Source organism: Crocodylus porosus, unplaced genomic scaffold (assembly GCF_001723895.1).
Source record: "Crocodylus porosus isolate Cpor-Errol unplaced genomic scaffold, CroPor_comp1, whole genome shotgun sequence".
Taxonomy (NCBI): Eukaryota; Metazoa; Chordata; order Crocodylia; family Crocodylidae; genus Crocodylus; species Crocodylus porosus.
This window is the reverse complement of record NW_017728907.1, coordinates 56,257,236-56,280,943: the sequence shown is the minus strand read 5'-3', so window position 1 is coordinate 56,280,943 and position 23,708 is coordinate 56,257,236. Positions and strand designations below refer to the sequence as shown.

The 23,708-nt window shown below is 45.6% G+C and overlaps 1 protein-coding gene across 1 annotated transcript in view; it reads left to right on the top strand.

Moving 5' to 3' along the window:
- The first annotated feature begins 11,151 nt into the window (after positions 1-11,151).
- Positions 11,152-23,708, top strand: part of PLPP3 (phospholipid phosphatase 3) — an 82,769-nt gene continuing 70,212 nt past the window's right edge. Inside the window, exons 1-2 of the mRNA XM_019530637.1 lie at positions 11,152-11,218; positions 22,604-22,656. Coding sequence (XP_019386182.1) covers positions 11,152-11,218; positions 22,604-22,656 — 120 coding nt within the window. The remainder of the gene's footprint in view (positions 11,219-22,603; positions 22,657-23,708) is intronic.

The window sequence follows — 23,708 nt, the reverse complement described above, 5'->3', positions numbered from 1 at the left end:
GATAATGGCCAGTGGCTTTGCTGTCACATAGGCCAATTCCCTCAGCACACTCAGGTGTATCATGTCAGACCCCATGGACTTGTACAAGTCCAGCCTTCCTAAATAGTCCCTAAGCTGTTCTTTTGCCACCATCAGCTGCTTACCTCTTCCCCAAACTATGCTGTAAGACCTTGCCTGTGAAGACTGAATTAAAAAAGACTTTAAGCACTTTAGCCTTTTCTGCATCATCTGTCACTAGGTTGCCTCCCCCATTCAGTAAGGGACCCACACTTTCCCTGATCTTCCTCTTGTTGCTGAGATGAAGGGTAACAAGAAAGGTTTCTTCAAGTATGTCTCTTGCTAGCTGCAACTCCAATTGCGTTTTGGCCTTCCCGATTTCATCCCTGAATGCCTGAGCAATATTTTTATATTCTTCCCTAGTCGTGCGTCCAAGTTTCCACTTCTTGTTAAGTTTTCTTTCTGTGTTTTAACTTACTGCACAGTTCCCTGCTAAGTCAAGTTGGCTTTTTACCATATTTGATAATCTTCCTGAGCATTTCTGTGCCCTCAGCAAGGTTTCTTTACAATGCAAACACTTTGCCCTACATTTTTGGGACTCCCTCCTCAAACTGGCCTCCCAGGGGATCCTACCCATCAGTTCCCCAAAGGAGTTGAAATCTGCTTTTCTGAAGTCCAGAATCCATACTTTGATGCTCTCCTTCCTCCCTTTCCTCAGGATCTTGAACTCAATCGTTTTGTGGTCACTGCTGCTCAAGTTGCCATCCACTGCTACATCCCCTGCCTATTCTTCCCTGTTTGTGAGCAGCAGGTCAAGAAGAGCACGGCTCTTAGTTGGCCTCTCCAGCCCTTGCACCAGGAAGTTATCCCCAACGCTCTCCAAAAACTTCCTGGATTGTCTCTGCACTGCTGTATTGCCCTCCCAACAGATGTCAGGGTGATTGAAGTCCCCTATGAGAACCAGGGCCCATGACTGGAAAACTTTTGCTAGCTGTTTAAAGAAAGTCTCATCCATCACATCCTCCTGGTCTGGTGGTCTATAGCAGACCACCACCATGACATCACCCTTGTTGCTCTCCCCTCTGATCCTAACCCAAAGACTTTCAACAGGCCTATCTCCAGTTTCATACTGGAGCTATGACTCTTTTGCATAAAGTGCAACTCCTCCTTCTTTTCTCCCCTGCTCATTCTTCCTGAACAGTTTGTACCCATTCGTGACCATGCTCCAGTCGTGCAAGCTCCCACCACATCTCTGTTATTCCAATCACATCATTGCTCCACGACTAGGTGAGGACTTTCAATTCTTCCTGCTTGTTTCCCAGGCTCCGTGCATTCATGTACAGACACCTGAGGTAAGTAGCTAATTGCCCTACTGTCTCAAGAAGAATGAGAAGACCTCTCCTATTTCCCCCTCCTGCTTGTGCTTCTTCTAGGTCACCTGTTTCCCCACTTACTTCAGGGCTTTAGTCTTCAACCCCTGGTGAATCTAGTTTAAAGTCCTCCTTACTAGATTACCAAGCCTAGATTACCAAAGATGCTCTACCCTCTCTTCATTATTTGGATCCCGTCTCTTCCTAGCAATCCTTCATGGAACAGCATCCTACGGCTGAAGAAGGCAAAGGCCTGCTGGTGATACCATCTGTGCAGCCATGCATCTATCTGCAGGATGCATCCAGTCCTGCATGGGCCCATCCCCATGACTATAAGGATTGGGGAGTGCACCAGATGAGCAACTGTCTCAGAGCCTGCACCCAGAGCTTTATTGAAAATTCAAAGGAAGTGGTTTTCTTCCTGATTCATAGTGATTCATGCACTATCACATGCCAGAGACAAACCCAGTCTGGCTCTGACAGAATGGATGATCTGAGTAGTTTTTAACAACTTCAGCACCACCAAGTAAGGTTATTATATAATGGAAGCAGTCTGAACTCTGGCATCAGAGGGTTTGATTAGGTTGCCCTGGAAGTGAAGTGAGTTATGACACTGTATTTTGCCACTGCACGGGTAAATTAACCATTTATTGACACAATCATCATCATTGTTATTAAACATTTGGATTGCAGGGGCTCCTAAAGGCCATTACCCAATTGTGCTAGGCAGTATACACATATGATAAATGATAGTCCTTGCTCCAAGGAGTCTAGAAGGCAAAGCTTTCTTTGACAGCATGAAAAATGCACACACCAGAAAGACTGAGCCAGCTTTTGCCTCTCATGATCCAGGCTGAACAGCTGAGAGAGGATAGGCTATGAAGCAAACACACAGCACCAGGGCTGAACCACTTTTAAATAGTTAGAGCCAAAGTCAAAGGAGATTCTCTATAATAAGGTCTAGAGAAGCAGTTCCCAAATGGTAGGCTGTAGATGGCCAGGATAAATAGTCCTTGGGTCCAAAGCTCAGAAACCACTTGTTCCTGAAACCTACTTGTTGCAACTTGCTATTTTTTTCTAACGCCGTGAAGATGAGAATTTCATAGCTGCCCAGGGATGTTCACTACTCAGTTGTCATTCAAAATAAATTGATCATACCGCACTTCTGAGTAGAAATGAAAAGCTAATGGCTAAGGCATTGATTGTTACATATAAATTTGTGCCAGCTTAACTAGGCCTAACCTAACTGAGAGCGCCACACTGATTTAACTTTGCATGTCTAGCTAAACCAGTACAGATTTCCTGGCAAACACTCTGCAGTGCTGGTTAGCCCTATGTTTGCTTTAAACTGACAAAGTACCCTGGTTGAGGGCTTATCCTCCCAAAAGGAGTTGTTCTGCTAAGTCACATTCCCAAATGATACATATTATATCAGCAAAGGGGCTCTTAATGGTATACGTTGTGCCTACACAGAGGGGTTTGCTAGCATAGCTATGCTGGTTAGTGAGATGGTTATGTGCCCAACTACATACTCTTAATTAATATACACACTTAATTATCAGGTATGCAAAAACAGTATACAATCATAGGCAAGTAAGGCTGAAAGGGACCTCAGGAGGTCATCTAATCCAACCACCTGCTCAAGGCATGATCATCCCTGACTAAACCACTCCAGTCCAGTGTTTGTCTAACCTGATCCTAATAACCTGATCCACAGCCTCTCTTGGTAGCCTGTTCCAGTGCTCAAACATGCTCGCAGTAATAAAGTTCTTTAAAATATTCAGCCTAAAATTTCCCCTGCTGTAATTTAAGACTATTGCTCCTTCTCCTATCCTTTACAGCCATGGAGAACAGTCTATCACTGTCCTCTTTATAAATACCCTTTAGGAATTTGAAGACTGTTATGAAATCCCCACTTAGTCTCTCTTCTCCAGACTACAAAATCTGAAACATAAAACAGGATTAGCTAAACTCCAGCAATCCCCTGGGCAGACATTTTCCTTTTGGTTTAAAATTGATTTATTTCAATTTAGCTTAAACTAAGTCCTAGCTACCTTAAAGGGCTTTGTCACACATTACATTTAGGCCATGTTAAACCACGGTGCTGTTGTGTCATTCACATAATTGAAGTTCCTGGATCTGCCTATTGCTCCACTTTAAATATAGATGCCAACCAATGAACACAACAACTGAAGACCTTCAAGATAATTGTACCCACAGTTCAAGGTCTTGGTTCAGATTTGGCTTTTTAAAGAAGAGCCTAGTGCCTGGTGGGTATTATTCATTCAACCACCAAGGATCCACATGATGAGCACAGTTACAAGTCATCTTTCTGGTCAGTGGGGTTTGCAGGAGGGAGCACACACAGCAAGAGAGAATCAGGTGGACTTGTTTGCAGACAGCCTGGGAGCAGCAGCAGAGAGCCTGGGTGTAAACCCAGAGTCCATCCACACTGTTGCCCTGAGGTGTGACTGCAGGTCGTGTAAATGGACGTTTAACCATTCTGTTCAGGCACTGAAAGTAGTACAACCCCAGCAGCATGGACCTCAGCGTGGGGTAGCTGTCCCGGCCTCCCAGTGGGTTTTGCCACCTGCAAAAATCCTGTGCTGCAATGGCTGAGGTAGCGACTTTATGTATCCATGACCTCCACTTAAGTCTTTGGATTCAGTGCATCCCACAGAAAACTTTTGCAGTAGAGAGGCTAGAGCAGGGGAAGAAACCTATTAGTCAAGAGGCACACATATGCAAGACACTGGGGGAGAGGGCAAACAATGAGTAAGCAAGTGACCCAGGCAGTTAGGAGCTTAAATCCTACTGCTTTTCACTAGGAACCAAGCTCCTAAGGACCAGACCCCACATGAGGTATTTGCATGTACCCTCCCCACTGACCATTGGAATATTTTACCCCGGGTGCCTGGTGAGGAAGTGGGATTTTGGGCCCTACAATAGATATGTGCCTAGACTTCCCATACTGTGCATCAGGGGTCTAGGGAAAGGATGTTTCCGAAGTTTATCAGCCACCTCTGGTAACAAAGAGAGTGGCTTTGAGCTCTTCAGCAGCTGATTGGGCTGAAGGCCCAGCCACAGATGTCTCAGCCCACTTGCACTACTTTCAGCTGAGTCAAGTCAACCTGCTAAGAAGGAGCCAAACCTGTCCATTACTGACTCCTGCTGCTCTCAGGCATATTCCACATTATCTTGTGCCAGCTGCTCCCTTTTGTGTAGGTACCATACTTTACTACCTTTCATCTATTGATCGCCTTCTCCAGTCTTCCTGTTGTGGGACATGGCATGCAGATATTCTTGGATTATACCCATAGGATCATGTCCCACTGGTGAGAGAGCATTTCCCTACCTGCTGTGGTACCTTTGGGAGTTCAGTCAGAGTTAGAGCTCCAAGCAGGCTCTTAGTTATGGGGCACATCTGTATTTTGACAGCTCAGCAAATGCCATCTAGTAGAAACTTAAATGCTCATGGAGTTGTGCAGTAGCTGAGTGGTGGCTTTGAAAGGATCCATACTATGCACGTAAATGGTTGACTTAGTGTGAAGACCATTGCGACCGTTACACCAGTATAAAATGTTCTGATATAACTGTCTGCTCCTGTACTGGCATAAGTGAAGTAAAACCATTGTCACTTCCTGTTTAATCATGTTTGATTCAGAGTTAAATACCCCTCCCTTTAGCCCTTAGCTCAACCCATCCTTCCAAGTAGAGTTTAAAAATGTGATGCCTTAAAAATGGAAATAAAGCTGAGAAAGAAATGAAGGTAAAAGGAGCCCCTGGAATGGAGGCAATGGGTTACTTTTATATGAGAATCATGCAGAGCTCCTGGCCTGAGGACAATAGTGGGTCCCTGGTTAGAAGTTGGAGATAGGGTAACAGATTGATTCATGGCATGGAAGATAAGGTGAGGCACAGAGAGGCATCTAAGTATCCTGGGTGGCTCCAACACTGTAGTACCAAAGGCACTTGTACCCTGGAGGATTTGGGGCTAAGTGACCATAGCCTGATAAGTATTCCATGGCAGATCAGCAAACTAAACCAAGTAGGATTTAAGCTCCTAACTGCCTGGGTCACTTGCTTACTCTCCTAAGTGCTGCACTGGTGTCTAACCTCTGAACTATGCCTATGCTCAGAGCCCTCTGCATGATGCATGGGCTGGAAGCTTGCAAGCACACCCTGAAAGAGAACAGACGAGCAAGTTGGTGGGGGGAAGCTGTGTCTGGGTATACCATGAGCTTGGCCTTCAGAGGCAACAAGAAGCTGAGCATAGCATGGAGAGCAGAACATCCATCCCTACGCCTTCTGCCTCTAAGCCAGAAGTGCAGGCTGCCTTGGAGGCACCATCTGCTGCCTCTGTCAAGCTTTCTGTCTCTGGGGTGCCTGGGACTGGCAGCCGGGGATGTCCCTAAGGTGGCTTCACAGCCTGGTTTCCAGGCATGGCCTGGGTTTGGAGCAGAAGCAGATGGACAAGGCATGCTTTTTCCTCTCAAGAGGAAGTACTATCAGTGATCCAGACATATCTGAAACCTGTGATCTGCTGGATGTTTGTGTTCTCAGGGCACATCTACATGAGACATTTACTGTGGAGCTGCCTAATTAGCTCCGTAGTAAATGCCTCAGTGTCTATATGTGCAGCCCTGTTAGGCCACAGTAAGCTAATAAACTCTGCAGCAGGGTAGTACCTGTAAATACAAGTACTCTCCTGCTGCAGAGGGCTTTTTTTTTTACTTTGCAGCAATGGGCAACACACATGCTGAGAATTAATCACACGTGTAGATGCACACTCTCTTTCTTATTTGCTGCCTTGGTGGTGTTTGCTTTTTTTCTTTTTCTTTTTCTTTTGCATGTTAAACTGTTGGGTATTTTTTTTCTATTTTTCTCCTTTACTCCCCTCAACTCCCTTTGCTCTGCAATCTGGACAAACATCTTTCCACACAGACAAGGCAGCCAACCTCACATCGGCAATCTGCTTTGATGCACTCGCCACATTAGCTGCCCTTAGGAAAGGTGTATAATGATAATGACTCTGTGTTGGGCTCTGGGAAGCCACCTGACTTCCCCCTCAGAATTGTAGAAGACATTTCAAGCTCAGGCCGTGTCTGGGGATGTTGTTTGCCTGTTTGTGGCGTTCTTACCATTGCATAACTTAACAAATGATACGGAAAATAGGAAGTAATATGCCAGTCAAGCCCATGTAATTCCCATAGACGCCCTGAAAAAATGAACTAGAAAGTCCAGTCTGACCAGGTAGCTTAAACTCAGCATTTTTTGTCTGGATTTGGGGATGAGGAGAGCACATGGGAACATAAATGAACAAAAGAGACAACACTATCTACATGAATACTAGTGCTCCAAACACATGAGTAGCTCATTGCACTCACTTGTGTCGGTCGTTGCACTCCCTTTTGTCAGGCCAGGATGTGGTGGCAGAGCAGCAAAGGCATCTGGGTATGGCTCCAAGAGCATGGGTGCAAGCTTCTCTCTTGTCCTATGTCAGAGGCAGCCCCTTGACCCAAGTGTAAATGAATACCTTGTGATTCATGTACAGGTGGCAAAGGTGGCCAGAAATGATGCTGGCCATTCTGTTCTCCTATGTGCATTTGGCTACAGAGACTGGTGGCCTTTAATTGAACTAGCCTGATGAGCAGTTAGGCTTGAGTCAACAATTTGATTTTGACTTACTGGGTTACTTGCACCTGATTCAAGGCATGAGAATTTCTGAGCAAGCAGTGCACGTATAGCTAATTAGTGAGGCTTATTAATAGCTCATCTGTAGGATGCAGGATGTCTGATAGCCTAGGCCAATTTTATCAACAATACAAGTCTGCTTAAGGGAAGTTAAGGGTAAAATGAATTTTGTGCATTATGCCTGGACAAGTCCCCATTTAATGTCACCAATGAACAGTAGATGGCGCTCATGCTAGAGAATTAAGATCCCTGAATTCAATTCCATTAAATACTTGACTTAAAATGTGATAATTACAGCCTGATGGAAAGAAAGAGAAAAGAGACAAGCAAGGGGGTGGAGAGTTTACCATTTGCCCCATGCATTCAATGTATGTATTGCCATCAAATCTGTTACAGCCATTTCCCTCCTCCCTTCCCCACTTGGCCTTGTACCCAGAAAAGCCAGGGAAATTAATTAAAGGGTGAAGTCAGTGCATATTATTTAAAGCACATTAACTAATTAAATACCCAACTATTTGCAGCCAGGTGCGAAGTGACCTCAGACAGGTGCAGCTTTACATCTGAATGAATCCAGTCCCTCCTTAATTCTAAATTATAAGATAATGTGCTTTAATTTTCACTGACTGCAGAGCTTTAGCTGATCTGCCTTAGATTTCCTGAGTGTCCCCAGGCAGAGGAGCCCTAAGGCATGAAGTTAGCTAATAATTACATTATGTGACTCATTTGCTTTGTTTCCCCAGGGAAGCTCTCCCCAGACCACTTATTGCTACCACACCCAGGACCACCCAACTCATTTTCAACCCCCCATTGTAACTATGAGATCAATATACTTTGGAAAAAATGCATGAATGCCTACAGCAAGGACCAGCTTGTTGTGAGCATGTTTGTCCAGAGATACTGTTTCTTTGGCTGTGAGAGGATTTTGGATGCGAGTGGGGGGAACCTATTAACAGATGTGCCCACACCCCTCCAATGACGTCCTTCTCCTCTGCAAGCAAGCAGGATCCTTCTCCTCCCTGCCAGCAAACAGGGTTGGGCATAGTCTAGAGGGGCTGACATTTTTGTGGAGAGAGCCAAATATTTGCTTTCTGTCACTGCAAAAGTAGGTGTTTTTTGTAATGAATGAGCTACTTTAAAGGAGCAACTTAAATGAGTCCCTCATGCATAAAGTGATTTCTGCCACAGTCAATGCAGTAAGACTTCGGATAATTTTTAAGACCCAGATTCAAGAAGATCTTAAGCACATGCTTACCTTTATACCATGGGCCTAATGGGACTCACCGCTTGCTTATTGCTTTCAGAATCAGACCTTAAGGCATTGACCCTTCGTAGCATAACTGCAGTAGGTTGCACTTGTAGGCTAAGTACAGACAGTTAAGCCCAAAGCTCAATCATAGGTTCGTAGATGTTAGGGGCTGGAAGGGACCTCACAAAATCATTGGGTCCAGCCTCCCTGCACTTGGCTCACCAAGGCCAAGTAGACCAGGAGGATGACATCTTCAGTCTTGCTTGAGATGCATCAGTAGATGCATGGTAATGTGTTTTATTCACTCTGCCATCTGCGGCATCACATTAGTGGCTCATGTTCAATCTGTGGTCTATCATGACCCCCAGGTCTCTTTCAGTTGTAGTGCTGGCAAGTGTAGCGATTCAGTCTTCACAGATTAGTTTAAGCTGCATACATTGAACCAAAAAGCAAGTGAGCAAGCATTCATTTTTTATTCCAGAAATGCAGCCATATGCCTGCAATAGCTCAGGCCAGAAGCTGGGGGGTGCTAGAGCATGCCTCCCTGCTGTGCTGTGGTAGAGTGATTGGGTCAAGGCTAGCCTACCCACCCTGTGAGGGAGGTTTGCTAGGGTCAAGCAAATCATCCTGGGATGCTGGGAGACTGTGAATTAACTTGAATCTGGAGGGGTTCAGGGACAGAAGTTCAATAAACTGATTTAGCCTGAATCAGTTAAATCTTATATTACATCCATCCAGGTTTATCTTAAACTGGGTTAGGCCATTTTGCAAGTGGTTTATGTGCACTGAACTGTTGTGTTACAGATTCTGATCACTTATACTGGTTTATGTGTCATTTTTGTCCCTAGCCATAAGCACAAAAGACAAAGTAATGATCAGGACAGGATGATAAAATGCACCTGATGATGTCACTGAGTCACTTACCAGAAGTAAAGGTAAAAAGAGGAATTATATGCTTCATTAGCATACAGAAATGGCCTTGTACCCATTCACTGGCCACTTGTCGCCCTTTATTCTTGAGTGAGTGAGTAAGGAGCCTGAGGCTTGAATCCACATGTTCATGCTCATAAGTCACCTCTACTTTAGTTGGCGCTGGAAAAAAAAAATGGCTTTCACTGCCTTCCCTCCCTCCACCCCCACCCAGCCCAGAGGTAAAAAACTTGCAAGATTAAGACCTATGCTAACTCAAATTTCTTGTTCTGTCCATGGAGGGAGCCCAAGTCCAATGTAAAGAGACAGTATCTCTATGCTGGCACACAAAACAGCACTACCCGCCCACCACACACACACTCACAAAAAAAAAAAAAGAAGAAAATAGCAGGTGTGACATCTGAAGCACCTTTGTGTTTGAACGCTCTACGCACTTTAATCCACAGGGCATAGGTGAATGTAGCTCTAGGCAAAGATTCAGGAGAATTATTCCTGGGTCCTTTGGAGTCTGAACCATTTTGCTTTCCTCGCATAGACATGTGCCTATAAGAAATCCGTTCAGTCCAAACCATTGGGCAGGACTTATTTAGACAGAATACTGTTTGTATACCTTTCTCTATTACTTTCAATTATGGGGAAATTGCCTTCTTGTAACCAGCACAGATGTATGAATAGCTGTATTATTTATTATTCTGAGCCCTAGATGTGTGTTTTCCTTTAGATCATATCTGCACAAATCAGAGTAATAATAGTCTCTTGGCCGACGGTGAACTGGCAAGGCTGAACTTCTGTAAATCATGGAACTTTTGAAGCAAGGTCCCATTTATTGCTTTTCTTTTCAAATCGGTGACATGAAACTGACAGTCATGGCTGAAAGGCCTTCGCTTTATCCAGGCCGAGTTCTTCTAAGGGCGGTCTGTTATTCTATACTCCCTTTCCCCACCTGACATCAGTGAAAAGGTCCCTCTTGTTACGGCTCAGTGCCAAGCTTTTTTAAGAGTCAAGAGCCCCCTTATTTATATGTGTGTGTGTGTGTGTGTGTGTGTGCGTGCGCACACGCGTGCATGTGTGCGTGTGTGTATTTGTTCTCCTCTAAGTTTTTCATAAAAGCTATTGCACTTGCTTACATTTTATTTTAGTGGTTCATTCTCTTCCACCAGAGCCTTTTCAACCTCAACTGCTGTGTATAATTTATGGAGTGACAGTTTCTGATACTAAGACACCAGCAACAGGCATAGAAAAACTTAAGCTGTATAGATAAGTAGATTAAGTGGATTAAGTGCAGAAATGGAAAACATGTTTCTTCCCCTGCATGGACCTTAAGTACGGACATTCGCAATCTTTCCAGTGAAGCCCAGTGGCAAATGATAAAATCAGAAGTTGGGCTCATTAACATTCATTTTTATCCCACTGCTATTTTTCAGATTCAAAAAACATCTCCAGAATCCAGTGTGATAAAGGTGCTGGCAGTGATTGAAAGAAAGATGAAAGCTAACATGAATTTAAAGAGATTGTTTTGTCAGATAGGTCATGACTTGCACTTTCAGCATCCAGTTTATTTCCAACAAGTCTTGTGATGTTTGCTGTATGATTACTGATCCCTGCCCTCCCCAGCTTGGCCAGTAATCTCCCATGAAGCACGGTCGGTATCACTGCTACAACCACGAGGTGGGTATGGAGTTCACTGAAGAGACACTATAGTGGGTTCATCTGAAAGATGAGTTATCTGACTGGAGAGTAGTTACTAGCGGTGTTCCCTTGAGGATTGGTCTTGGGACCTGTCCTGTTTAATGCTTTTACCACTGACCTTAGTACTGGACGTACATGTGTCCCCATGAAATTTGTAGAGGACACTAAACTGGGGAGATCTTATGCAGGAAGACTTGTATAATCTGGTGGCATGGAAGATTAGGAATGGATGAACTGAAAAGTTACATAGAGACCAATGAAGAGACCAATAACAAGGACTTCAACTATTCAGGTGGGTAAATAGCCTGAGACAACAGAGGAAGTGAGGGAACTGGGTATATTGGTCAACTGTAGAGTGCCATGAGCTACCAGTCGACCCTAGGTTATGTTAAGTAGAAACAAGAAGGTATTAGTGTCCTTGTAACAGTTATTTATTTATTAGATGTATATGCCACCTTCCCAAGTATTAGTAAGATCCCATTTAAATGGTGTGTGCCGTTCCAGTGTTAAAAAACGATTAATTTAAACTGGAACAGGTTCAAAGTAGGGCCACTGAGGCAGTTAAAAGAATTAAGGTATTTTCTTATGAAAGAAAATGACAGGAGCTTGGCTTGTTTTGTTTTATAAAATGAAGACTAAGAGGAGATATGCTTACCCTTTACAAATATATTTATGGAGTGAATAATAGGGAATGGGATAAGCTTTCTGGGCTCAGAAAAACCAATTCTGATATAAGGTCAAATGGCTACAAACTGGCTACAGATACATTTAGATTGGAAATCCTGAGAGGATTTTAGTGATTGGGGGAGTGACATTTTTGGCATAGTCATAGATTCATAGACGCTAGGGTCAGAAGGGACCTCAACAGATCATCGAGGCTGATCCCCTGTCTAGGCAGGAGAAAGCGTTGGGGTCAGATGACCCCAGCCAGATGCCTATCCAGCCTTCTCTTGAAGATCCCCAAGATAGGGGAAAGCAACACCTCCCCTGGAAGCCCATTCCAAATTTTGGCCACCCGTACCATGAAGAAGTTTTTCCTGATATCTAGCTCTCTGCCAGTTTGTAATCATTCTTCCTTCTTATCCCAGGAGGTGCCCCAGTGAACAGAGCGTCTCTGATCCCTGGCTGTGTCCCCCTAATGCATTTGTAGGCGGCCACAAATCACCTCTCAGCCTTCTCTTGCAAAGGCTGAAGAGGTCCAGGTCCCCCAGTCTCTCCTCATAGGGCTTGTTCTGTAAGCCCCTAACCATACAAGTGGCCTCCTCTGAACCCTCTTGTGTCTTTCAACATCCTTTTTGAAGTACGGTGCACAAAACTGGACTCAGTACTCCAACTGTGGTCTGACCAATGCCACAGAGAGGGGAAGTATCACCTCCTTGGATCTATCTGTCGTGCATCTGCTGATGCATGATAAAGTGAGGTTAGCTTTGCTGATGATTTCATCACACTGACGACTCCTGTTCATCTTGGAGTCCACTATGACTCCGAGGTCCCTTTATGCTTCTGTGCTGCTGAGAGCGTCACTTCCCAGCCAGTAGGTGTGCTGGGTGTTTTTGCACCCTAGGTGCAGCACTCTGCACTTGTCCTTGTTGTACTGCATCCTATTGTGTACTGCCCACTTCTCTACCCTGTCCAGGTCTGCCTGCAATCGTTCCCTATCCTCCGGAGTGTGCACTTTGCCCCACAATGTATCATCATCTGCAAATTTGAACAGAGTACACTTCACACCCACATCCAAGTCACTGATGAAGATATTGAAGAGTATGGGTCCAAGGACCGAACCCTGTGGGACCCCACTACCCACATCCTTCCAGGTCGATACCGACCCATCCACCACCACTCTCTGGGTGCAACTGCTAAACCAATTTGCCACCCACCAGACTGTGTAATCATCTAAGTCACAGCCTCTTAATTTATTCATGAGTCTTTCAACCACTGTGGTGAGTGTGGCAGGGTACTATTGGTGCCTGCCACTTTAAGGGCAGAGCCAAATAGCCAGCAGGTGCTTGATTGTGGCGGCCATTTTGAGACCCTGGCTGCCTATCTAAATGGAGCAGATTGCTGCTGCCAGACAGGTAGAAACATTGCCTGGCTGAACTGCTGTATGGAACCTCTGTAGGTTGGAGCAAGAGGCTCTTGGTCCTGGACGTGACCTAAAACTACACCTTGCCAGGAGTGGATGTCCTGGTGGGTCTCCCAGTGGTGTGGGAGCCCCTAGGAAATGCCAGGCCAGTTACCACCCCGGTGGAAGGCGGGTCAGGTTGCCTCAGTAACCCCTATCCCCCACATTACTGTGGGTAGAAGTTGGGGCCAGGCATGGCTATGGCCGCCTGAGCCTCCACTGGGGAGGGAAGCTCTGTAGCCCCAGTGAGGGGGTAGATGTGGAATCCCAGTAAAGGGGGGCAACCAGAGGGCTGGAAGCCCAGTATGTGTGTGTGGTTTTGTGTAGAGTTGGCCCAGGAGAAGCCATGGCAAGCTCGGCCCAGGTTGGGTAATTGCCTGGCCACTACCCTGGTGAGGGTTGCAAGAGAGGCCCAAAAGACGGTATGTCTGACACCCCAGGTATGCCCTGGATGCCATCTGCGATGCTTGGGCTGTGGTGTAGGGAAGGATCGGAGCCACAGAGAGCACTCCCTGGCAAGAATTGGCAGCATCCCACCTAATTACAACCAATTATGAAACAACAAGGCATGGCAGGAAAGTGAGGCGGGCGTCTAGCCCAGGAACAGGTGGGTGGGCCAATGGCGGACTGACCCCAAGAAAGTCCCCTGTTATAGTGAGGGTAAAGAACTTCGATCACTGACTAAACTGGGTAAGTTGATGGAAGAGTTTGTGTGATAGGTCGGAGGTCCTGGTTCACTAATCACTCAGTGTACGCATATATATGGAGTCATGTATTTGGAATCTCCATGCTGGGGTCTAGAGGTAACCCTCGCATAGTATGGAAAGTACCCGGTAATCCCATGCTTCAGGGCCTTTCGTCATGAGTAGCATCATGGAAGGGATCATTTCTCCCCTCATGAATCCTGCTGGCTTCCTCTGAAGCACTGAGACACTGGCAACCATTAAATTGAGGGGTTTAAAGTATGCTGTGCTAACGCTTCCACCAGTACTTTGCTAATCCAGAGGTGTTTATCTAGGGGGTCTTGCTTTTCTGCTCAAGGTTGTACTGGTTGGCAAATTTGGGGGCAGGAAGCAATTTTCCCCTTATGTGAAACTCCCATGAATTATGAGGCCTTTTGCCTTAATAGCGTGAGGCTGGGTCCTCTTCCTAGAACCCCCTGAGCTCAAAATAGCCAACTACTTCCCTGCCATTGCACTGGTGGGGCATCAGCAGTGCCCTTGTCTCCCCTAATTTTTACATACATATTACAGAACATTTCAGATTATGTACCTTGCATTTGTGTGGGGGTTCAAAGTGGTGATTTGAGGGATTTCTTGGGTCAGTGATTGCTTGCAGGTGAAGGGGAGTGGACTTGATGGCCCAGGAGGTCCTTTCCAGTTTTTGATTCCTATACTTGAAGCCTTGCAGAAATGGCCAGCATGCAGAAATTATCAACAGCATGAGAATTTAATTTTCACTGTAACAGGCAAATCAAAACCTGGATCCAAAGACTACTACATTTGGAGTCTTGAACCCATCTAGGATTATAAACATTTGAGCAAAATTAGTGGAAAGGCTAATGGGAAATCTTTTTACAGACTTATACCACATCATCTCTGAGGAAGCTTAACAGTCTCTGGTAAGGCTGTGTGAGGTCCTATCGATTAATAAGACCATTAATATAGCGGTTAACTCATAGCCCATTCTTCTAGGCTGCTGCATTGGAAAAGGAGAACATAACTTAATCAGCTCTAATCACTCTGCCCTACCTTGTGCCTGACTTCAGACCCTTTCTCCTTATTCTGCTCTAGAATCCTGTCTAAATTATGGCAGTCTCCTTAGGCTGCTAATGGACTGCAAACTAATCCAGGATCTACATCACACAGCCCATTCAGGTCTTGTCCTTGACATGTCCCTCTTTACCCTATAGTGCCCCATATGTCCCAGTTTGTGAGGAGTGTCCCCCAAGGGCAGCTCAGAAGCCATGTTTCACAGAGCACATCCCCATAGCAGAACCAGAGTTTGTGCTGGATTTTCTGTGTCGCGTAAAAAAAGGACAAAACAGGCCTTGTTGCAGTAAGGATCTCACGCTGTCACCATAAACACCAGTTGTATCCTTGACCAAGTGTTTAGGGATCGTCTAGATTAGCCTCCACACCCAGAGATAACTGTCAAGCTAAAGGCTCTAATAAAGACAAGCTATGAATTTAAGTATCGTATGCAAGTAAGCGTTTCTGTAGTCTTTCCCATGCAGGTTGGCATTGGAAGGCCTGAGCTTGACATTCATCCACAGACAAATCTCTGGCTGCTTTTAGTCATGCCCTGTCAGAGACACGAGTGTTGACTAAATGCAAAACTGAACTGATAACTGAAGCACAGCTGATTTAGGGATGACACAGACTACTTTCCTTTTCTGTTAATCATCAGCTATCCATATATGTGTATGTATGTAAGACCCATTTTAAGAGCTTCTCCCAAGTAAGGAGAATAGGATATCAGGTGGACCATTCTGGCCCATTAAGTCTAGTCCCATGAATTTACAAGGAACCCTTTTCTGAAAAGGATTCACACCTTTTTCACACCGGAGTCATTTGTAATCCCCACAGCCTGCCCCAAGAGACAAGGGCATGACCAATTCCTTTTTTCCCCGGTTATTCATCCAGATCCCTTCAATAACACCCCTTCAAAAGAGATTTTTGTCTCCAGCTTCAAAGATGCAGGCCCACACAGGTAATGGCCAAGCTTGCTCTGCAGCTCGGAGTTAGCTTTTCAAGTGCTTCCTGAACTGCAGTTACTAACCCCACACCTGCTATATTAGGATCCTTGTTCGCCCTCAGAAACTTGATGCCACGTTCTTTTTAAGTGTTGCCAAAAGCTGTTATGCGTCTCATGAAATGACAAGATGATTTGGTCTTGATCTGGAAAAGAAGCTGCTTTTGTTTGCCCTGTGAATACTTTCAGCCAGGATGTTTAGATCATAGATGATCAGAGACAGGTCCAAGCCACCAGATTTCGAAGCAGCTGTTTACTGGATAGATCTCAAATGTTTCCAGCCTGGAACAAACGTGAGGGTAGTGTCCAGACCAGACTTTGCAAATGTGTTAACTACCTTGAGTTAACTGGCAATCAATTCAGAGGTAAAAAATCTTATGCAGACCTATCCTCTGAGGCCGCTGTTTATAATAAGGCTTTCAGTTACAGACTGACCTGTGAACATAATTAAAATATGCCACATTCTTGCCTTTCAAACACACTTCTGGAAATTGGCCAACGCAAAGCACAAACTCAGATTTTGTTCATCAAGTTTTAAAAAGACCATCAGACAATGCACCACTTCTTTCATTAACAGTTGACTGTAAAAATGTCTATCCTGCATAAATTGTGCAAAGGTAGGAAGCATGCAGCTCAGGAAGGCTCTGCTAATAAGCGCATGAAAGCATTTGAGGAAAACATATAAAAGGCTCCACGTGAATGATTTTACAAAATGACCATGTTTTGGTTTGTGCTGGGATTTCTAACAAATAATGTCCATAACATCCATATTTCATGCTTAAACATTTACCCTTTTTATACGGTTAAAACTTATGTTAGTCTTTCCAATAAATATTACATCTGACCCAAAAAACATTTTAGGAATGGGACCAAAGAGATGGTCCTGGGAGATGTTAATAATAAAAACCATCAAGAGCTGGGATACATTTTAATTATTTTTAAGCAAATTCCAAGGGGGGCACAAGATGGCGCCATTATTCTCTCTTTGGGTATGTCTCAGGCCCTCTCAGTGCCTACAGACATTAATGTGCCACTGAACAGATTTCCAAGCCCAAGGCTTCAAAACCCAAGTCGGAGCTTCCCAAATCATGAAATTGTCTTTAAAAATTCCTACAAAATATATATTTTTAAAAATTACTTTTTGATTTCCTTTTTTTTTTGATTTTTGCATTTTGAACCTTCATTTTTTTTATACCTTTTGGTCACATTTTCAAGCTTTTCTACATCACAGAAGTAGAAACGCACTGTTTTACAGTGGAAGCTGAGATCCTCGTTATTAGATGATGCTAGGAGTCAGATTTTATATCACTAAATAGAACAAGATGTACAGTAAAATGGTGAGCCCAAAAACAATACAAAATTGGCTTCAAACCACATCATAGCCAATACTGTGAAACCTATTGTATCTGCAGGATGCTAATCAGTTCCCTAGTTTTGTAATGATCCAGATATTTGGCAGACCTAGTTCTCCATTCTGTGCCATTACTTATACCTTTCTTTTCTCATGTGGTAGCTGGGTAGAAAATGAGGCCCTCTGATTTGCACATTTGTGTCTCTGAGTAACAGATCTCTTACTAGACTGATGAACTTTGCTTGGCCTTAGCAAACATTTCTTAACAGGGAAACAAGCCTGAGGGTGCATGGAAAGCTGATGGGAGCCAGGAAAGGTGGATGATATATGATAGCGGGCAAGCAAATCTGATATATCACACAGCACTGAGAACCAAATGATCCAGAAAAGAAGTCGCAAAGCCTACCCTGTACACCAGGGGCGGGCAATTATTTCAGCTGGAGGGCCTCATAACAAGTTTTGGTGAACTGAGGACCACAAAGTTAGCTCTGCCCCTTGACAGGCGCGCCGCCCGTTGGCAGGTGCCCCACCCCCTGATTGCCATTCTGGTATTTCAACACCTGCCCTTAACCCCTGACTTTTGCCACCAGAAGCCCCTCCTCTTGCCCCTGGAAGTACTCTATTTTGGGAGAGGTGGTTGCTGTCTTGGAACTGGAAAAAACCCAAATCATATACTAAAACTGAAACATCTACTATAACATATTTTAATTTTATTTTTAAAAAACTTGTCCTGATTTATGTGTGTTTGCATAGTGTATATAGAGGTGATTGCATAATGGCTCCAAATAAAGTCTTACTTTTGTATGGTGTGTGTAGGGTTGTGTGGTTGGGGGTGTGGGTATGTGTGTGAGTGGGTGGGTATGGGGTTTGTGGGGGGTTGTGTGTGTGTGTGTGTGTGTGTGTGTGTGTGTGTTTTGGTATGGTGGAATGCAGGGTGTGCATGTGGTGGTACTTTCACCCCCTGCCCCCCATGGTACACAGCCTTCACCACTAGTGGTGGCAGCAACAGCAGCAGGTGGCGGGCCCTTTGGGCACTCATGGCCCATGGCAGGCAGAGCCCCCAGTGGTGTGTGGCTCCAGCTGACTCCTGGCAGCACTAGGTAAAGCCGGGCTGGCTCGGCTCCATCACATGGGGCTCCCCGTGGCTCACACGCAGTTCCTGGGACTCAGCTGGAGCTGTATGCCCGGAAGGAGAGCCCGATGCAGTGGACCTGGCAGCCTGGCCCCACTCTCTGCTGCCATGTGCAGCTCTTTCGACTTGCCTGGGGCACCAAGGAGCAGGGCCAAGCTGACCCAACTCCATCATGTGGGGCTCCCTGACACTTCTGGAGCAGCATGTGGCAGCAGGAAGAGCCTTCAGGCCACCAGCTCCACTGTGTGGGGCTCCCAGGAGAGTTGTGCGAGCTGCACATGAGCCGTGGGAAGCCCCATCCAGTGGAGCGAGGCTAGGCCTGTGCTCTCACCAGCCTGGGCCTCACATTACTGCCAGCCCAGGCTTCATGCTCCCACCATACTGCCCCAGCCCCATGCTCCTGGTGCAGGCTCTGCACTCCTGCCAGCTTCAAGGCCAGTCCTGTTCTCCCGCCCAGCTGCAGCTCCTGACCAGATGTGCATGCTGGCTGGGCCCAGGGCCGGGGCCCTCCCATGGGCGAGGGCAGGTGTGCAGTGCACTGCCCCCTGGGAGGGGGCGGGTTCAGTCTCATGTGGCGCACAGCAGGGGCAGCTCTGGGCCCCGGGGGATACAGTTAACTGGTGAGCACCCACCCGCAGACCAGATGAACTCACCTGGTGGGTCAGATCCAGCCCACGGGACATATTTGGCCTGCCCCTGCTGTAGGGCTTGGAAAGCTCAGGTCCTGGAGTTCTAAAATAAGTTCAAGTTGATCAAGCCAGATCTGAACTTCCCAAAGTTTGGCAATATTCTGGTCATGAACTTTTGGTATACACCTATCTGATTTGTTTGGTGTGCTCCAGACCTGTTCCTTTTCTTACTGGTACTAGTTCAGTTTGAAGCCTGTGCAGATCCTAGCCAATAAACTTTACCCACCTTCTTTCTTACTTCGGTTATTGTTACGGAGTTGGTCGTGATTTATTAAAAAGACAGGGTCTGACTCCCCACTACCTCACACCCTATGTAGTGATTTGCACCTTCATAAAAGGGCTGACCGAAAACCCATGGTGGTCTCTGATGAGCTGCTCTGAACTAAGAAAAAGTGGGTGTAAAATGCTACACTGGTAGGAGAGGAGGATTTTGATTTGGTCCCATTTTGTACAGGAGTGAGTACACAAAGTACATATTTCAATACTCTTTGCAACAAAGTTTTCTTTATGATGTGGGGTGTTGGAAGCAGGAAGATGAGCCCTGAAGAGGAACATAACACTTCTCAAACTCAAAGAACAGGGGCAAGTGAGATTTTAATTGCCACATAAAGCATGTCTTCTCTTCCACCCTGCCAGCTGTATGACAACTGAAGGTTATTCTTCTGAAGAACTTAAAACCCTTACACTTGCTACGTCTTTCTGTAAAACAGAATTCTTCTCCCAGACCTGCAGGGTGGTTATCATCTTTGATTGCTGGCTCTTTTCCAAAGGCAAAATGCCCACTAATGTCCAAGGAAGTCCAAGCTTAGCATGGGGATCTGGGAGCAGAATTTTCCCTGTGAGCTCATTGTCCGATGCAGGGAGTAGTTCAGCTCAGAAAGCAGGTATTTATTTAGATTACAAGAGCCTGAAATGGTCACGGAGGGGTTTGTGACTGTTCGACTCCCCCCGCCCCCATCAGTGATTTGGTGCCCCCCCAGACTCGGGAAGCACCAGTTGCCCATGACTGGGAGAGGGTTATGAAGACTGCAATTTTCTGCTTTGGTGCCCTGCATGAAAGCTAGTTAGGATTAGTGCCTAAGTCCTTTAGTGGGTCTAACTCTGAGCCCCTTTTCTTTCTTGAGGGACCTCAAAGTATCTTATGATTGACAAACACATTCACACACACACAAAAAAAAAGGATATACGGGAGTCACTTCAGGGGCGACTGAAATCAAATGCTCTCTGGGCTAAAGTGCAATGCTTAGTCACGCTGACTAAAAACAACTTCTCTGAATTTCAGAATTAACATTGCTGAATGGGAAGCCTTCACTGAGGTTGCTGCAACTAGCCCCTTGAGGTGGAGAGCTACAAAATGGCTGCGCCTACCCGCGGGCCATTTTTGTGTCACCGCAACAATCTTCAGAGGAAGTTATTCATTTAAAAAAATGACAAACTACCTAACTGAAACGTAGTTACTATTTCAATATTAGGTGTGTGGAGCATCCCAGTTAAACAGCTGTCAATCTAGTCAGTAATTACTTTTACCAGAAACAAAGCTTATCTTCATAGGGCCTGATCCTGTGTTCCTGATGCACTCCGGGCTCCATCCGCCTCCCACTCGAGACAATGGAAATATTGCCCCTGACTTCAGTGGGATTAAGATGAGGAACCTCAGATACCCAGGGCCCTGTTCTCGGCTGATGCGACACATTGAATTCAGGGACTTCCTATCAGTTAAAACCTTGACTCCCAGCAGGAATTTTGAATATGGGAGAAATTAAGAATTAGGCCTTAAAATGGGAGTTGCTATACATTATTGAATGAGTAAATGATGAATGAGTAAATGAATGTAAAAGAAATTATTATAAATAATTTTCTTGCCCAATATTTATTAAAGCAGGGAAGCTAGTTTTCAATGGTGACAATTTGTTCGGTTCACACTTTGCAGTGGATAATTGTAGCGCTCTGCTCCCTTAAGAAATAATCCAAAATTCGGACTTGTGTGCCATGGCTTGCATCAATTAACAGTACACTCATTTTGTTTTGAAAATGTAAACACGAATAGCCTGAGGGGCCTTATAATGCAAAACTTTAATTTAAATACCTCTCACTTTCCCTTCAAGTACAAGGAAGGCCCCTTTGATTTTTCATTTGCTGTTACAATAACCGTTTCTCCCTCACACTAAAAGGTTAATCGAGTTTAACCCAGAGCATTTTAAGTGGGATAATTTGCAGTCAACATATTCCGAAATAACCGAAATGATTCAACCTGCCCTGAAACCAGTGAACTCATCTCATAAACCACACGTTTCCAAACAACAGACCTGAAGACGAATGCTTTGCATTCAAAAGCTTGTCCAACTTTATCCCAAATACACAGTCAGTCCAATAAAAGATATCAATCAAAAAAAAAAAAAAGAAAGAAATCCTTGCCTCTGACAAACAACAGGGACACATTTCACTTCAGCAGTTGTTTTGTTGTTTTTGCTAAGATCCCACTATGGAGGAGAGAGACACTGGATGCTATTGACTGCTATTATAAACTTATTTGCAACTGGGTTAGAAGGGACTTGAAAGCATATCCCCGACCAAGCATGGTCCCAAAACACATGATTCCTCTCTGAATCAAAAATCCTTCCTGATTTGTTACCCACTACCTGACAGTATGGGCCCCACACTAGTTTCCTTGCGTGTCGTGTAGGTGGCAGTGATTCTAGTGGAGGAATAAAGTGGAGGCATCTGAACCCAGATCAGAGGCCCAAGTACATCCTGTGCTGGGTCACAGCGCACAAGTAAGCACACTTTCTTCAGAAAGGGATATATAAGGGTTTCTTACCAAATCATGTTGATAAATTAAGATAGCTGAGATAACACTTTTTTCCAAATTTCTTTTGTCTCTTACCCACGAGAAGATAAAATCTTGTTCTGCTTCCACCTGCCCAGGACTTCCTCTGAGACAGCCCATGCAAGAAAGGCAAGACAGGATTTGCTAAGGCCTGTATGCATGGTGGATTACCATCATCCACAGTTATCATGGGAGTTTTGCATCAAAGGAGTTGCAGGCTCATTTGGACTTTGTCTAAACGGGTCCAGGAGGAATTCGTGTGGAGAGAGAAGGAACCATATTCCAGTCTGTCTCATATAACCCCCTAGAGACAGAAGTTACACACAGATTGGTGTAAGTGATAAGAAACCGGTTCCAGTCTGTAACACAACAGCATCTCAGCACATACGAAGTGCTTCCAAAAGGGCCAAAACCAGTTTAAGATAAACTTGGATGGATGCAGTATCAGATTGAACTGATTTACTTTAAATTGGTTCATTGCACTTCTGTCCTGGAGTCCCTCCAGGTTTAAGTTAACTCGCAGTCTCCCAGTATCCCAGGATACTTTGCACCTCCCCACAACCTCCCCCTCCCCCCACCCACAAGGTGGGCAGGCTAGCCTTGGCCCAAGCTGTCTGCTCCAGCCAAGCAGGCAGGCGTGCTCTAGCACCCCCTGGCCGCTGGCCTGAGGCACTGCAGGCAGGTGGCTTCATTTCTGAAAGAGCATGTCTGTTCACTTGCTTATCCATTCAATCTACACAGGAAGATTAACCAGCCAAGACTGAATGGGTTCAGGCTCAGGATTTTTTGCTGTCTGTACTAGTTTCCTGTGACCCCTTCTCCGAAAGTTCGCACCTCGTTGTGCTCGTGCGTTATGTACAGAGGCGAATTCCAAAGCTAGAAACGTGAACCTGGAATGGTTCCCTACTGGAAACCCATCGCCCTCCTCCCCATCCCATCTAGAAGCAGCCTTGCTATTGCTGGGTTGCTCTTGGAGGTGCTTCTGGCAACTAGAATACCAAGCAATCCCTTTTGCTGCCTATTAGGATTCGCTGAGATGGCACACGACACAACTCAGTACTTGGCCAAATCAGTGCTTTGCTTGTGTCAGGACCGAAGGATCGGGTCCAACACTGGGAAAAAAAATATATGTGGTGGCAACTTTATGCCCAGTGTCCCTTTCCACCAAGTATTAATTCCCAGCAGTGCCACATCCTGGTTTGCCCACAGACCGGGTAAGATTGCAACCCCGCCAATCAGGGATCCGAGAAGCACTTTCCATGACTTCCTAGGCAATTTTTAATTTGATCAAAGGGAGATTAACACAATGTCATGATCCTGATGAATAGTCTGCGTGCAGCCTTGGGACCGGAGGACCGTTCTTGCCAAAATCCAACGCCTTTGGCTTTTTGAACTTCATGAACACCACAGTCTTCTTCTGAGAGGGCAAAGCGGCTCCGCTTTGACGCAGGGGCAGTAGTTCGGGATTCCCGAATCGCTCGGGACTGGCTCGGGGCACCTCTTGCCCTGCAGGCTGGGGACCCTTGCGCCAGTGCCCTCAGGACCCGAGGCTTTGCTCCCGGGGCTGTCTGCGGCCCGGGGTGCTGGCAGCCAGCGTTTGCCTGGGTTTCACAATTCAGTCCGGGCTGGGACACGAGGCAGGGCAGCGTTTCCTCAAGCAGAACAACCCAGCGGAGGGGTGCGGAGAAGGCCCCCCTCCTCCTCTCCCTGTGGACGCTAGGGGCTCTCTCCTTCTGGGTTTTCAGGAACTTTTCCCGACTCTCTTTCTTTTTTCCTGCCCACTGGAAAGAAAAAAAAAAAATGTGGAGTTAATTATCCTCTGTCAGATGCAGGAAGGGGGCTGTACTTGGCGATCCCAGCAGGGCCAAAGTGACTTCGGCGCTGTGTGTGTGTGTGTGTGTGTGTGT